The 11,246-nt window shown below is 40.7% G+C and overlaps 3 protein-coding genes across 3 annotated transcripts; 2 read left to right on the top strand and 1 right to left on the bottom strand.

Annotated features, from left to right (window-relative positions):
* Window positions 1–369: 369 nt before the first annotated feature.
* RB195_013327 (uncharacterized protein) lies at window positions 370–5,360 on the bottom strand (the record flags this gene model as incomplete). Its single annotated transcript, XM_064203090.1, has 3 exons — window positions 370–499; window positions 4,357–4,424; window positions 5,220–5,360. The coding sequence occupies 3 exons, from the start codon at window positions 5,358–5,360 to the stop codon at window positions 370–372; spliced, it is 339 nt and encodes a 112-aa protein (XP_064058971.1).
* Window positions 5,361–5,559: 199 nt separating this feature from the next.
* RB195_013326 (uncharacterized protein) lies at window positions 5,560–6,354 on the top strand (the record flags this gene model as incomplete). The annotated part of the gene is made up of 1 exon (XM_064203089.1): window positions 5,560–6,354. The coding sequence occupies one exon, from the start codon at window positions 5,560–5,562 to the stop codon at window positions 6,352–6,354; it is 795 nt and encodes a 264-aa protein (XP_064058970.1).
* Window positions 6,355–6,383: 29 nt separating this feature from the next.
* On the top strand, window positions 6,384–6,602 carry RB195_013325 (uncharacterized protein; the record flags this gene model as incomplete). The annotated part of the gene is made up of 1 exon (XM_064203088.1): window positions 6,384–6,602. One exon carries the CDS (start codon window positions 6,384–6,386, stop codon window positions 6,600–6,602), a length of 219 nt encoding a protein of 72 aa, XP_064058969.1.
* Window positions 6,603–11,246: the final 4,644 nt, after the last annotated feature.

Below are 11,246 nucleotides of genomic sequence, written 5' to 3'. Positions count from 1 at the left end.
GTGTATAATAAGTAATACAACAGTTATTTAGTGTCATGTATTATTGCCAAAAAAAATTTATTTAAATTGTTATAAATAAAAACAATAAATAAATTGCAATTTATTTATTGTTTTATTGCACTGTTCCATTTTCATGATATTCTACCACGTATTTTAGGTGATTAGAAATCTAGAAAGAAATATTTTAGATTCCCACACACAATTAAGGAAGAAATCGCTTCCGAGACTGTCTTTCGGACCACGCTATCGTCAATTTTTTTCAGAGGTCCCTATGCGGTAGTGTATTTGCGGACCAAATGTTTGGTGCCTCTTTAAGTATTCAAGTTCGAAGTCGTAAACACATGAGACATCAAACCGGAAGCAACATATTTATGTCACGTGATATGCTAGTGAAGTAGCAGTATTTATGAGTATTTGACCATCGAGTGCTCCGATCAAAACACGGAATCGATATTGCATGTTAATCGACCGGTTACGGACAGTACAACGGAAACAACGTCTGAAATCCATGTCCATTACGATGTTTTCAAAAATTATGGGTTTTCGGGAAATTTATGGCGAATAATCGTAGGGTCGGTGTAGCACAGTCGGTTAGAGGTCCGCTGTGGTGGCACGGACGACGGTTCCAAACCACCGTAGTGCAAACCAAGCCTTTCATCCCTCCGGCGTCGTTAGATTGGAGCCAGTTTTGTCTGGGAGGATAAAAACAATGAGTTTACACGTCGGCTAGTCCCCCACAAGTCATTGCATGGGCCAACACACGTTCCAAAACACCTCAACGATTACGAATGCAGTAAAACGCGTGGGCGCATCCCAAGTGGATGGATATGCCAGTGACTTTAAAGGCATCACCCCACGAATCTGAGGTGGTGCAGATTTCAGGTGGAGTATTCGTATACGAGAGACACGAGAAGGGGGATCCGTCCATTTCTCCTAATTCCGTAAAAAACGGCCCGAAAGATACGGCTTCATTCGTTTTGGCGCACTATTTTAAGAGGTTCATTGCACGCCAGTCTGTCGGCGCCCATCTTTTTTTTAAAAAATCACCCCCTCCCGAATACCCACCTAAACTCCCCCAGATCGTGGGGTGATGCCTTTAAGTTTTTGCTGCGTATCCCTGCGTATTTATCTTTTAAGTTTTATTTATAATATGTTTTTTCTTTACTTTTTTGATTTATTATTATTATTTATCTTTTAACTTTTATCCGTTGTTCCACTGAAAATCCGCTTGTTCTTCGAGAATATTCAACTGAGCTGAGCAATTTGTTGAGGTCTGTGTCCTTTCAGCAGACACGTTTTTTTCTAGCAAACAGCTGCGTGTTCTAGAACTGTGATCTGAATTTTTACAGATTTCCGCAGAGGTTTCAATTCTCTGAGAATTTTCCCGAAATTCTATCCAATCTCTCTCTTTTCTTCTCTTTTCTTTCTATGACGATCTCTTCCCTCTTATTCGACGATAAAACAACAAAGTATATTGTAAAAAAAATTTATTTGCTCATTTATTTATAATATATCTGGTTACATAAACGTCTGCGTTCTTTTAAAGAATAGTCTCAAAAGCCGTGAATAAAGTTGTTAGCGTTTGTTTACAATTAATTCCATCTGTAATTTTCTCTGCTTTTCTTTCAAAATGTAATTGCATCAATATCAATTTTAAATTATTACGCAATCATACTAGGACATCGCTTAAATCTCCTGCAAGACACTTCCCCGTAGATGATAATCGCTGCTGTTGAAGGAATTAGCGGACACTTGAATTCCTGGAATCATTTTGTTATTCCTGACATTATCCGCTCGTCATTAGTTAATTTGTTGGTAACGTAGCATCATTTGGCGGCGCCACCGCCAATGCATGAACGAATCAGCAGCATTTTATGCACATTTTCGTTATTCCTAGCAATTTTAGTGCTTTTCTCCTCATTTTCGCATCACAGAGGGACATCGTCGTCTTTTTTATCATCTCATTTTGAGAAATTACTGTTCTTAAATTAATTTCAGCCTGAAGGATATGGAGAACTGAAGATTTGGGAACATTGTCAACGTGTTCGTAAACGCGAATAGAGTTTTCGTACAAAGTGTTCGTTCGCCCCACTCCTAAAGCTCTCGTCTCCTTGCCTTCGTCAATCTACACTTTAAACTGCGAAATGAAGTGTTTTAGATTGGATTTTTTTGAAAAAAAAGCTTAAAAAACTAAATTTAATGAGAAATCGGAGCGGGCTTTTCCCCCTAAAATAACAATATGTTTATCTCAGAAAATTCACGGTGAACTACTTTATAATAGCGGACAAAGGACAACTTGAGAACTTCTTAGGAGTGCAAGAAAATCTACCAGTTGCTTTGCTACCCAACAGCAAAATTGTAAACATTCTTTTTTTGATTAGTGGTAGTGTAAAGAGCAGTGTAGCAGAAATTTGTTTGATCTAGCGCTCTACAATAGAGTGAAGTTTGAATATTGTCATGTTTTAGCATCAAATAGATCCAGAAACTATAGATTAGGATAATCTGCAGATGATATTCTTAATCATTTTCGCAATATTTTGCACTTTTATCGTGTTGGTAGGGCGGGTGTAGTGTAGCAGTTAGAGGCTCCGCTTCCTGCACGATCGATCGGAGGTTCGAATCCGCCCTACTGCTCACCAAGCCTTCCAGCCCTCCGGGGTCGATAAATTGGTACTGGACTTGTCTGTGAGGATAAAAATACTGACTTTACACATCGGCTAACCCCCACTGACAACTCATTGTATAGGCCAGTTACACGTTCGTAGACCTCAAACGATTCTGAATTGAAGTGAACGTGGGGGCGCATCCCAAGCAGATTGATTAACGCCAGACACTTTATCCTTTTTCCTTTACATGAACGACTATGACTTATTTGACTCAAAGGCAACATACCAAGAATCTGACGTGCTGGAGAAATCCGCTGGAAAATCTAGGCTGATGGTTGTAGCGGGATCAGGGGTGGTTCCGCTCATCTCTCACTAATCGTCGTCAGCAACGGGGTGGGAACCACTTTGAGAGGTGAAAGACGACGTTTTTGCGACGATTTCAATTGCAATGATTACTGATAATCATTTAATAATAAAGTGATAATGATTAACGAATAGGCTGCTAAGGGGACCGGAACGTGTACCTAGAGAGAGTGTTCTAACGTATCTCGTAATAACCAAAGTGGTTCCTACGCCATTTCTTACGACGATCAGTGAGAAATGAGTGGAACCATCTCTGATCCTGCAAATTACAGCCCCATTCCTATTCCGTCCATTTCTTCCTAATTGCTGTAGAAAACGGCACGGAAGATACGGCTTCAGGCCTTTTACACGGAGTTCGACTGGAGCGCGCCAGCCTTGTGCGGTGCCGCATCTTCCGGGCCCATATTTGTACCTTTTCATGCCTATATCTAATTCCAAGGTCATTTTACCATTAATATTTCAAAAAAGGGGTGGGGTAATGAGTTTACAGCAGGTGCAGGTGGCAGGTGGCTCTCATTGTCAAATAATGTCGAATATAAAAAAATAACGGAATCTAAGTGTAGCGATATTTCCCAAGAATTCTAAGCATAGTCTTTATTTGAAACTGCGTAGGTCAAGAATTTTTCGGAAGGATGGCGCACCGAGACCTAGTTTCACAAGCTGTGAAAGTGGGACTCAAACAAAATTAACAAAGATGGTCAGCATAGGTTTGGCAGGAGAACCAAAGGAATTTGCAACTAGAAACTGATTATTTCCCTACTTTCCTCTGTCATTCACAGTTTAAAGGAAGGCGGCTATGGTCAGGTGACCCGGTTAAAAGAAGGTAGTTATAACGAAAAACGTCTGGACAACGATAATTCTTCAAAAGTTTTGCAGAGCTAACATTCTGTAATTCAAAATTGTTCATAGGTTAGAAAAAAAGAGACGATATGGAAGAAAATAGGCATAAGGAACTGAAAAGGAGATGATCGGCTAGAAAACTGCAAAGATCACTGAGGAAGGAGACAAGTTGTTTGATCTTGTCTGTAACAGAAAAAGAAGAAGAAAAAACCGTAAATATTGTTCGAAAGCGAAGAAGAACCCTCAAGATGTAATACAATATGTGTATGTAGACACGAACACAAAGGAGACACATGAGAAACATTAGAAACTTAATGTAAAACGGATCTATGGTCCCTGAAAAACAAAACACGAGAAACCAAACCAAAACGAATACAACAACTTTTATTTCTACTTTTACGACTTTGTTATTTTATTGATGTTGGCACATCAGGTATTGTTCTCGAGGAAAAAGTGGTGCTATCCCAACAACAAGATCAGAAACCGCAGATTTTTTTTCAAAGTAGCTATAATCTAAAACTGCTCAGTTAGTTTCATACTTACTTACTTCATACTTTTTGAGAAGATTAAGCGAAATAGATCGTCAGCATAGCATTCTTGAAGCTCACTCGATACCTGGAAATCGAAGTTCGAAATATTTCTCTTTTTTTTGCAAAATAAGGGCAAAAAGCTTTGAAGAACTCAGAGATTAATTTTCAAACAAATGAAGAGTAGCGGGCAGTGACGATCCGGAGAATAGTGGTCATGGAAGGGTCAGAAGCGGAGCGAAATTTTGGTCAAAAAATCAAAAATACCATTTTCCCCTTGTCCATATCCCGAAGGTGTTTTTCCCGAGATTTAGAAAAATTCTTGATCACTCGTTTCATCATGAATTCTGTTTCTACGGTTTTTTTAAGCTATTCTTAAAATAACAGTAGGTCAGTGATCTTAGCCTGGGCTCAGCAACCAATCGATACATCACCGCGGCGACACATCGCCTGTTTTCCAATACAACGACAACCCCCGATATCGCACTTTTTTTTAAATTATAAGCGTAAAACTCTTTGATTTCGCGCTTTTTCACCAGGTATCTAATTCCAACATTTTATTTGTTATACATATTGATCAATCCTATCCTGTCACGGACGTGACTCAGCCTAAGTAGAAGAATGTAGATGCTTTTGCTTTCGCTTTTGTTTATGTTTACATTGCTAAGTAGATATGCCGCGATATCATATCAGAAGCGCCTGCGTGCAGCTATATAAGCGGCGATTTTGTGTTGTATCCATTCTCTTTGATTTCTTTATTTTTTCTCAATACTGTTTCCTTGAACATTTATTTTTGTGTGTTAGCTTTTAGTGCATAGTGATAAGAGCATTGATGTCGTCGTGTTATTTGTTTGTTTACTTAATAGCCATAAAGTTTAATTACCCAAGTTTGAGAATGAACCATCCGAACATGTGGTGCATCGGCCACGTTGACCAAGCGAGCCGACCAAGCGAGAGACTGAAGACAGGCCAAAAAGGACAAGTGGGCATCAAATCCTATTGCAGTGCATGCCAAACGCTTCATCCCGGCCTCGATTCCACGGATTGTTCTGTCTGAGCATTCAAATTTGTTACCTTGGACTAGAGCATTGGTGCATCTTCCTTTGAGTCCAGCTCCTTCATCCACTAACCGTTATCATTCGTAACGATCTCAAGCTAGAGCACTTGCGCAGCGGCTGATCGATTTTCTGCCGACTTTCCGTTCTGATCGTAGTGCATAGAAAATGGCTACGTCACTGAAAACGCGGAAAGGGGTTTTAAGCAGGCATTCTAACTCCCTATCGCAAGCATTGGCGAGACATGCGACTTTAGGGGAAAGCGTAGGTCTCGAGGATCAGGAAGCATATAGAACTATACTGAATGAAATCCAAAAGGCTGAAATGGGGATTAAATCACTCCAAGACATATTTGATAGAGCGCTTTTTGCGTTTACCAAAACAGTGGACAACCTAAAGGAACCTCTCACTGAAGAGGAAGAGGCGAAAGTTTCGGAGTATATAAGTGGTGCTCAGGAACTCATCTCTCAATCCACATCCCTGCTCATCAAACTGGAGATTAACAAGGAGCAGTTGACATTTAATACCCGTACGCAAGCGGGACTCATGGGAAACGAGCATCCAAATGAAAATACAGTAGCACGCATAGAGCTACCAAAGTTACCGATACCGGAATTCAGCGGGAAGTTCTGGCAGTGGGACAGCTTTTGGGAGCTGTTCAACGCAACGGTTCATTCTCTTCCACTTTCGGATTTGCAAAAATTCAACTATCTTCTCAGAGCACTTAAAGGGGAAGCCCGCGAGTCCATTGCTCGTTTCCAGGTCACCTCTGCTAACTACAATCTAGCAATAGCTCATCTGAAGAAAAGATACGGTAATGCTCAAAACATAGTCACGGGCTTACATCGGCAGCTCGAGTACTGGAGCACTAGGAGTACGCAGCTGAGGGACCAGCGCGTAAGAAAAACACGAGGAACTCCGTGTCCAACTCAAGAGCATGAGCGAGAGCATCGAAGGTATTAAGATGTCAATGGAGAGACTGAGAGAGCATCATGGGGAAACGTCCGACCAGAAGTGTAATTCGGAAGATAGAGAGCCAACCAGACCTCATGGAGATAATTCCATGCCGAGAATGCATGTACTGTGGATTGATGAACCACAACAAAGCATTGTGCACCCTACCGGAGTGCATCCACGACCAGCGTTATGAACTGGAGGAGATTGAGCGAGAACTGGAGACCTTCGCCGACTACTACGGTCCTGGACAGTAATCCGGATGGTCGAAACCAAGATTAGGGGGAGTGTCACGGACGTGACAACTACAATCAACATGTATTGCATTAGCGATGCGATACCCCCGTGTTCACGGGAGGATGTTTTGATCCGGTTCTCGCCAAGACTTGAATGATGGCCAGCGGTCCATGTACAATCTCTCCGGGATGCTCAGAATGAAGAGATGGTAAGGAAATTTCCTGGAAATTTCAATCGCTTTGATCCATTGCTATTATTTCTTTCCCCAATGATTGCTGAAAAAAACCATCTCTGTTATGGGATATTTCAGCCTTTTCTGAAAGATTTCTTTATGACTGGTTTCATGGAAATTCTTTTTCGACAAAACGCCTCTACAGCTTCTTTTGAAGCCTCAAATCTAATGAGGCTTATTACATAATGCTAACCATCAATCATTTGCAAGTTTGTTCACTTTCTTCTTTTTTTATGGACAAGAATTTCCGTTTCCTAACTGATGAGCACAGTGCAGGATAGTCGCAACTACATATTAGTAATACATATTAGTGGTGGGATTTAGTTACACGCATTTAACATATGATCTATCCATTATACAATTACGGATTCTTCGAATTGATCGACCGGGAGTCAGGAACACCTCCATCAGTCCCGTTTGTGAGCAAGAGTCGCCAAGTGGTTTCTCCTTTCGCGATAGACATCGAGAGCATCAAATTTTTCTCTGGAGCATTTTTCATATTGGCAGTCTTCCTGCAGTAGGTTCAAAATCGTGCGAAAGCCAGTCGCTCACGGCTTTAGTCCAGCGGTTGAAAGGTGTCATGTGTCGGCCGACCTTATTTTGCTTTCCTTGACAAATATGGCAGCGTCTCTAACCCTTCCTCGCTGTCGTTACATAGAACCTAGAATTCTATCCATCAATTGAATGAAGCCGAATATTCATAACATTACTCTTTCGATTGAGCTTTCAGTGAGACTGACCGAATTTTCTTCCGTGCCTTTCATAGTGCCCAGGTTTCCTACGCACAAATCAGAGTGGAGTATGCTGGTATGATAACAGAGCCGAGTGTTACTGATCTTCTTCAGCGCATCCTCTATGCTCCTCCAAGATGCTCGTTTCCTGTAGTTGAGCTGATGTAAGTTATTGTTCATGTTCATTTCACGACCCAAGCAAGCATAGCTGATATTTTCGGATGAATTCGTTCCCTGAAGTGGGGCATTCCAGTCCCATCCGTTTTTCGTAAACGTTGTTTTCCGCTCATTCAGCTTAGAGCCGATGCTTCCATATATTTCGTCCATCTTGTCCAGCGTTTTTACTGCTTGGCTGATACTTGGATTGCTTTCACGAGAGTTACCGTAAATATTTTTGGTGAGAGCCTATTATCGTGTTGAAATCTTGTCTTCACGTCGATAATTGTGAATGGCAAAATTCGGATCGTGAAATTACTGCACAACTCTTGAAACCCCTTTATGAACTGAGCAGAATGGCCTCGGTTATCCAAGACTTCCATGAAAGCTTTCGTCTCGACTGAGTTTAAGGTTTTCTTTAAGTTAAGGAAGATAAGACAGGGCGGCATCTTTTACTCTCGTGATAGCTCAATGAGTTTCAAAACATTGTGGATGTATTCGATCGATGATGTCAAGCAATAGCCAGAATTGTTAACAGTGTTTTATTACGGCTAACATTTCGACGCTGTCGCCTTGGTCAGAGCCTGGAAAGTAAGAACATTTGCAATATATCTTCTCAGTTCCAAATTTTTAGTCGTTGCGCATTGTGATGTGATGCTGTGCTGAATCCTTTTTGAATGACTGGTTGCATGTGTCTTCTTCATCTAACACTTTTTCAGTTCTGTCGAGGATCTAGGAAAGAACTTACAGATGAGGATAGTAAGGAGGTTAAACGATAGTTGCGATCTCATGTGAATCCTCCTTTTTATAAAAAAAATTACTGCTTGCTCTTGCGGGCCCCCCACTGATTAAGAAATCTGTATTCCAACAGCCAACGTGTAAAAGCTAACATTTGCTGACACCAACACAGCGAAAATTGCAACAGCTAACGGGAGCAGCTCTGGCATGAAGTATCAATGTGCTCCTAGATGGTGAGGAGACAAGTGAACCTGGGTGTCGAAAAGATCGAAACGATCGGGATGAAAGTCGCGATGATTTTCTTCACTCCCTTTGTGGTTGTTTCATTGGGGTTCTGGAGAGCAGTCATATCTTTCTTGCCATTGGCAATGTCTCGACGGTCATACTGAATGCTTTTTCCCAACCTTGCAGCTTCGACTAAAACGCCCTTTTCCCTTCCTTCTTCCTTCATCGCCTTCTGCAAAACCCTTCCAAGCTCGCAAATGTTTGCCCACAACTCGTACAGCTCCACGTGGGGATACTAGCTCAGGAATTTTGAGGGACGAACATCTACTTGTAGTTTTAAAACTCTTCGCTTTCTTTGTAAAGTTGTGGAGACGTATCACAAGCCGATCATGTTCATCGTCGATGATCATATTCATCGTCGATATTGTGGTATTTTCGCGAGAGACGAATAGCGATGCGAAGAATTTGCAGTCCAGATGGTTCTGGGACTTCGTTCTGTGAGTCTTGCGGCTTTCTCCTTTGCGCGTAAAGGAAAATCTTCCTCGAAAGAGGCGATGATCTGATGCTGTGTTGAACTTTGGTACAACAGCGACAATCGCCAGGCAGAACGTTTTACAGAAGACAATATGGTGGATTTATTCACGATATACTCTTCAGGGTGACTCCCACTTCCAGCGTATAAATGAGACTTTTGGAATTGAAAGTTCCCATGAATGGTTTTTATTACCATTAAGATCTCGGTAAGATTCTTCGCACTGCTAGTTCCATTGTAAGAAGTGTCTCTCGATGTGAAGGTCTTTCCGGGCCGATCTTGGCGCTATACCAAACCTTCTTATTCATAGACGTCCGATTCGGGCCGTGAGCTGTCTGGAAGAGTCAATGTCCTTCGTCATACTCGTCAGGCAAAACGGGCCATAGGCACCTACTCCATCTTCTCCATCAACTCCTCTGCTGTCAGGTGTTCTTAGGAACAATTTTTCTCCAGTTTCATAGGGGGCACTTATCTCGCCGGGGTCGATGATTTGGTACCTGTCTCTTCTTGGAGGATAAAAACACTGAGTTAACACATGGGCGCGCCCCTGCAAGTCATTGAATCGGCTAGACACATGTTCATAAAACTCAAACGATTCTGGATTGAAGTCGAACGCGTAGGCGCATCCCCACAGGAACTGAAACCTTTATCCTCTGTGCATGTATAAATGAACTTTGTATTGGGTTAGATGTTTGCTAGTTGTTATGATTCCATCACTATTATCCTTCAACGTTGAGAAGAACCTACTGTTTAAGTTAGTTCAGTTAATGAAAGACAGTGAAATCAGTACCTAAATCATTGAAAATTGGAAATGTTTGAGAATTCATATGCTCACTTCTAAAGTTGGCCCAATAATGACAAGTGTTTCGGGACATACTCTTATTGCCTGGCGTGTAAGATTTCTTTAAAAAGTAGAAGATAAATGCTCACTTCTCACTATATTTTATAGGTAGTTAAGTGTGTTAAGTATATCACAGGTAGTTACAGTAAGTGAATTTGTGGCAAATCTACGTTCAGTCTGAAAAATATGTTTAAAGAAATTGAATTTGGTATAAACTTAGGGAAAATGTGATGGTCTTATGACTTCGTTATCTCCCTCCCATAAAAGGAGATTATACTTTGGAATATAATTAGCGTGAATTATGGTGATGCAGAATTTTTCTGAGTTCTGAGTCATGGTAAAAGATGTCGTCAGAGTCATACGAGAATTTGATAGGATTCTCTAGAATTTTCTAGAAGATTCTCGGAAGTCTACTTAGAATTTAAAAAAAATATAACCGTTGTTTTTTTCGGACTACATTGTATTTAGTATTTATTATTTCTGTTATTGTTTATCATATATCAAGTGATCTCATTTATCCGATAGCTATATCAAATTAAAATTTAAATTAACTCCTCAGCTCAAAGAATCCTATTCGCACGGATTGGATCGTTAGAATAAAAAAAGCATAGAACAGAGGATTGGCTGACAGCGTTAAAATAAGTGCATAGTTTCATTTCTAAAGACATCTACTACTTCACCACGTTCGTCCTTAGAGGGTAGATGTATCACTGACTTGTCTTTCACGTGGGATCGTCCAACATCTTTCTGAAATACGATCCACATGTCATCATGGAAAAACAACAGGTCAAATGTAGTAGATTCGAAGTACAGTGAAATTTGAGAAGATAACTGAACGATTGCATTGTAAAGGAAACAGAAGAGAAATAGAATACTAGTGATAGAATTTTGTTGTGCATTGCACTCAGATTTGGGGAGAACTTGCATATTTTCTATTACGTTATTAATTATTTCTGTTTATTTATTTACTCACATACGTCAATGGTTCCCCAAAAGCAAGAAACCATTTTTGTCTTTTCGTTCGGAAACCGAGGTTCCGAAAAACCGAGGCCATCTTGCCCGACTTCATCAGCTTTGACGAGTGGACGACAAAGAGTCGAACAAGAAAAAAATCTCGCACCTACTTTTTTCGCAATGAATACTGGCGCAAGCCTCTCCTGGCTGATAGACAGGTCGTTTTTCTCCCATAGAAAAAGATTTACTGTAAAT

This window comes from Necator americanus, chromosome V, assembly GCF_031761385.1.
Source record: "Necator americanus strain Aroian chromosome V, whole genome shotgun sequence".
Taxonomy (NCBI): Eukaryota; Metazoa; Nematoda; class Chromadorea; order Rhabditida; family Ancylostomatidae; genus Necator; species Necator americanus.
This window is presented reverse-complemented; position numbering and strand designations above follow the sequence as displayed.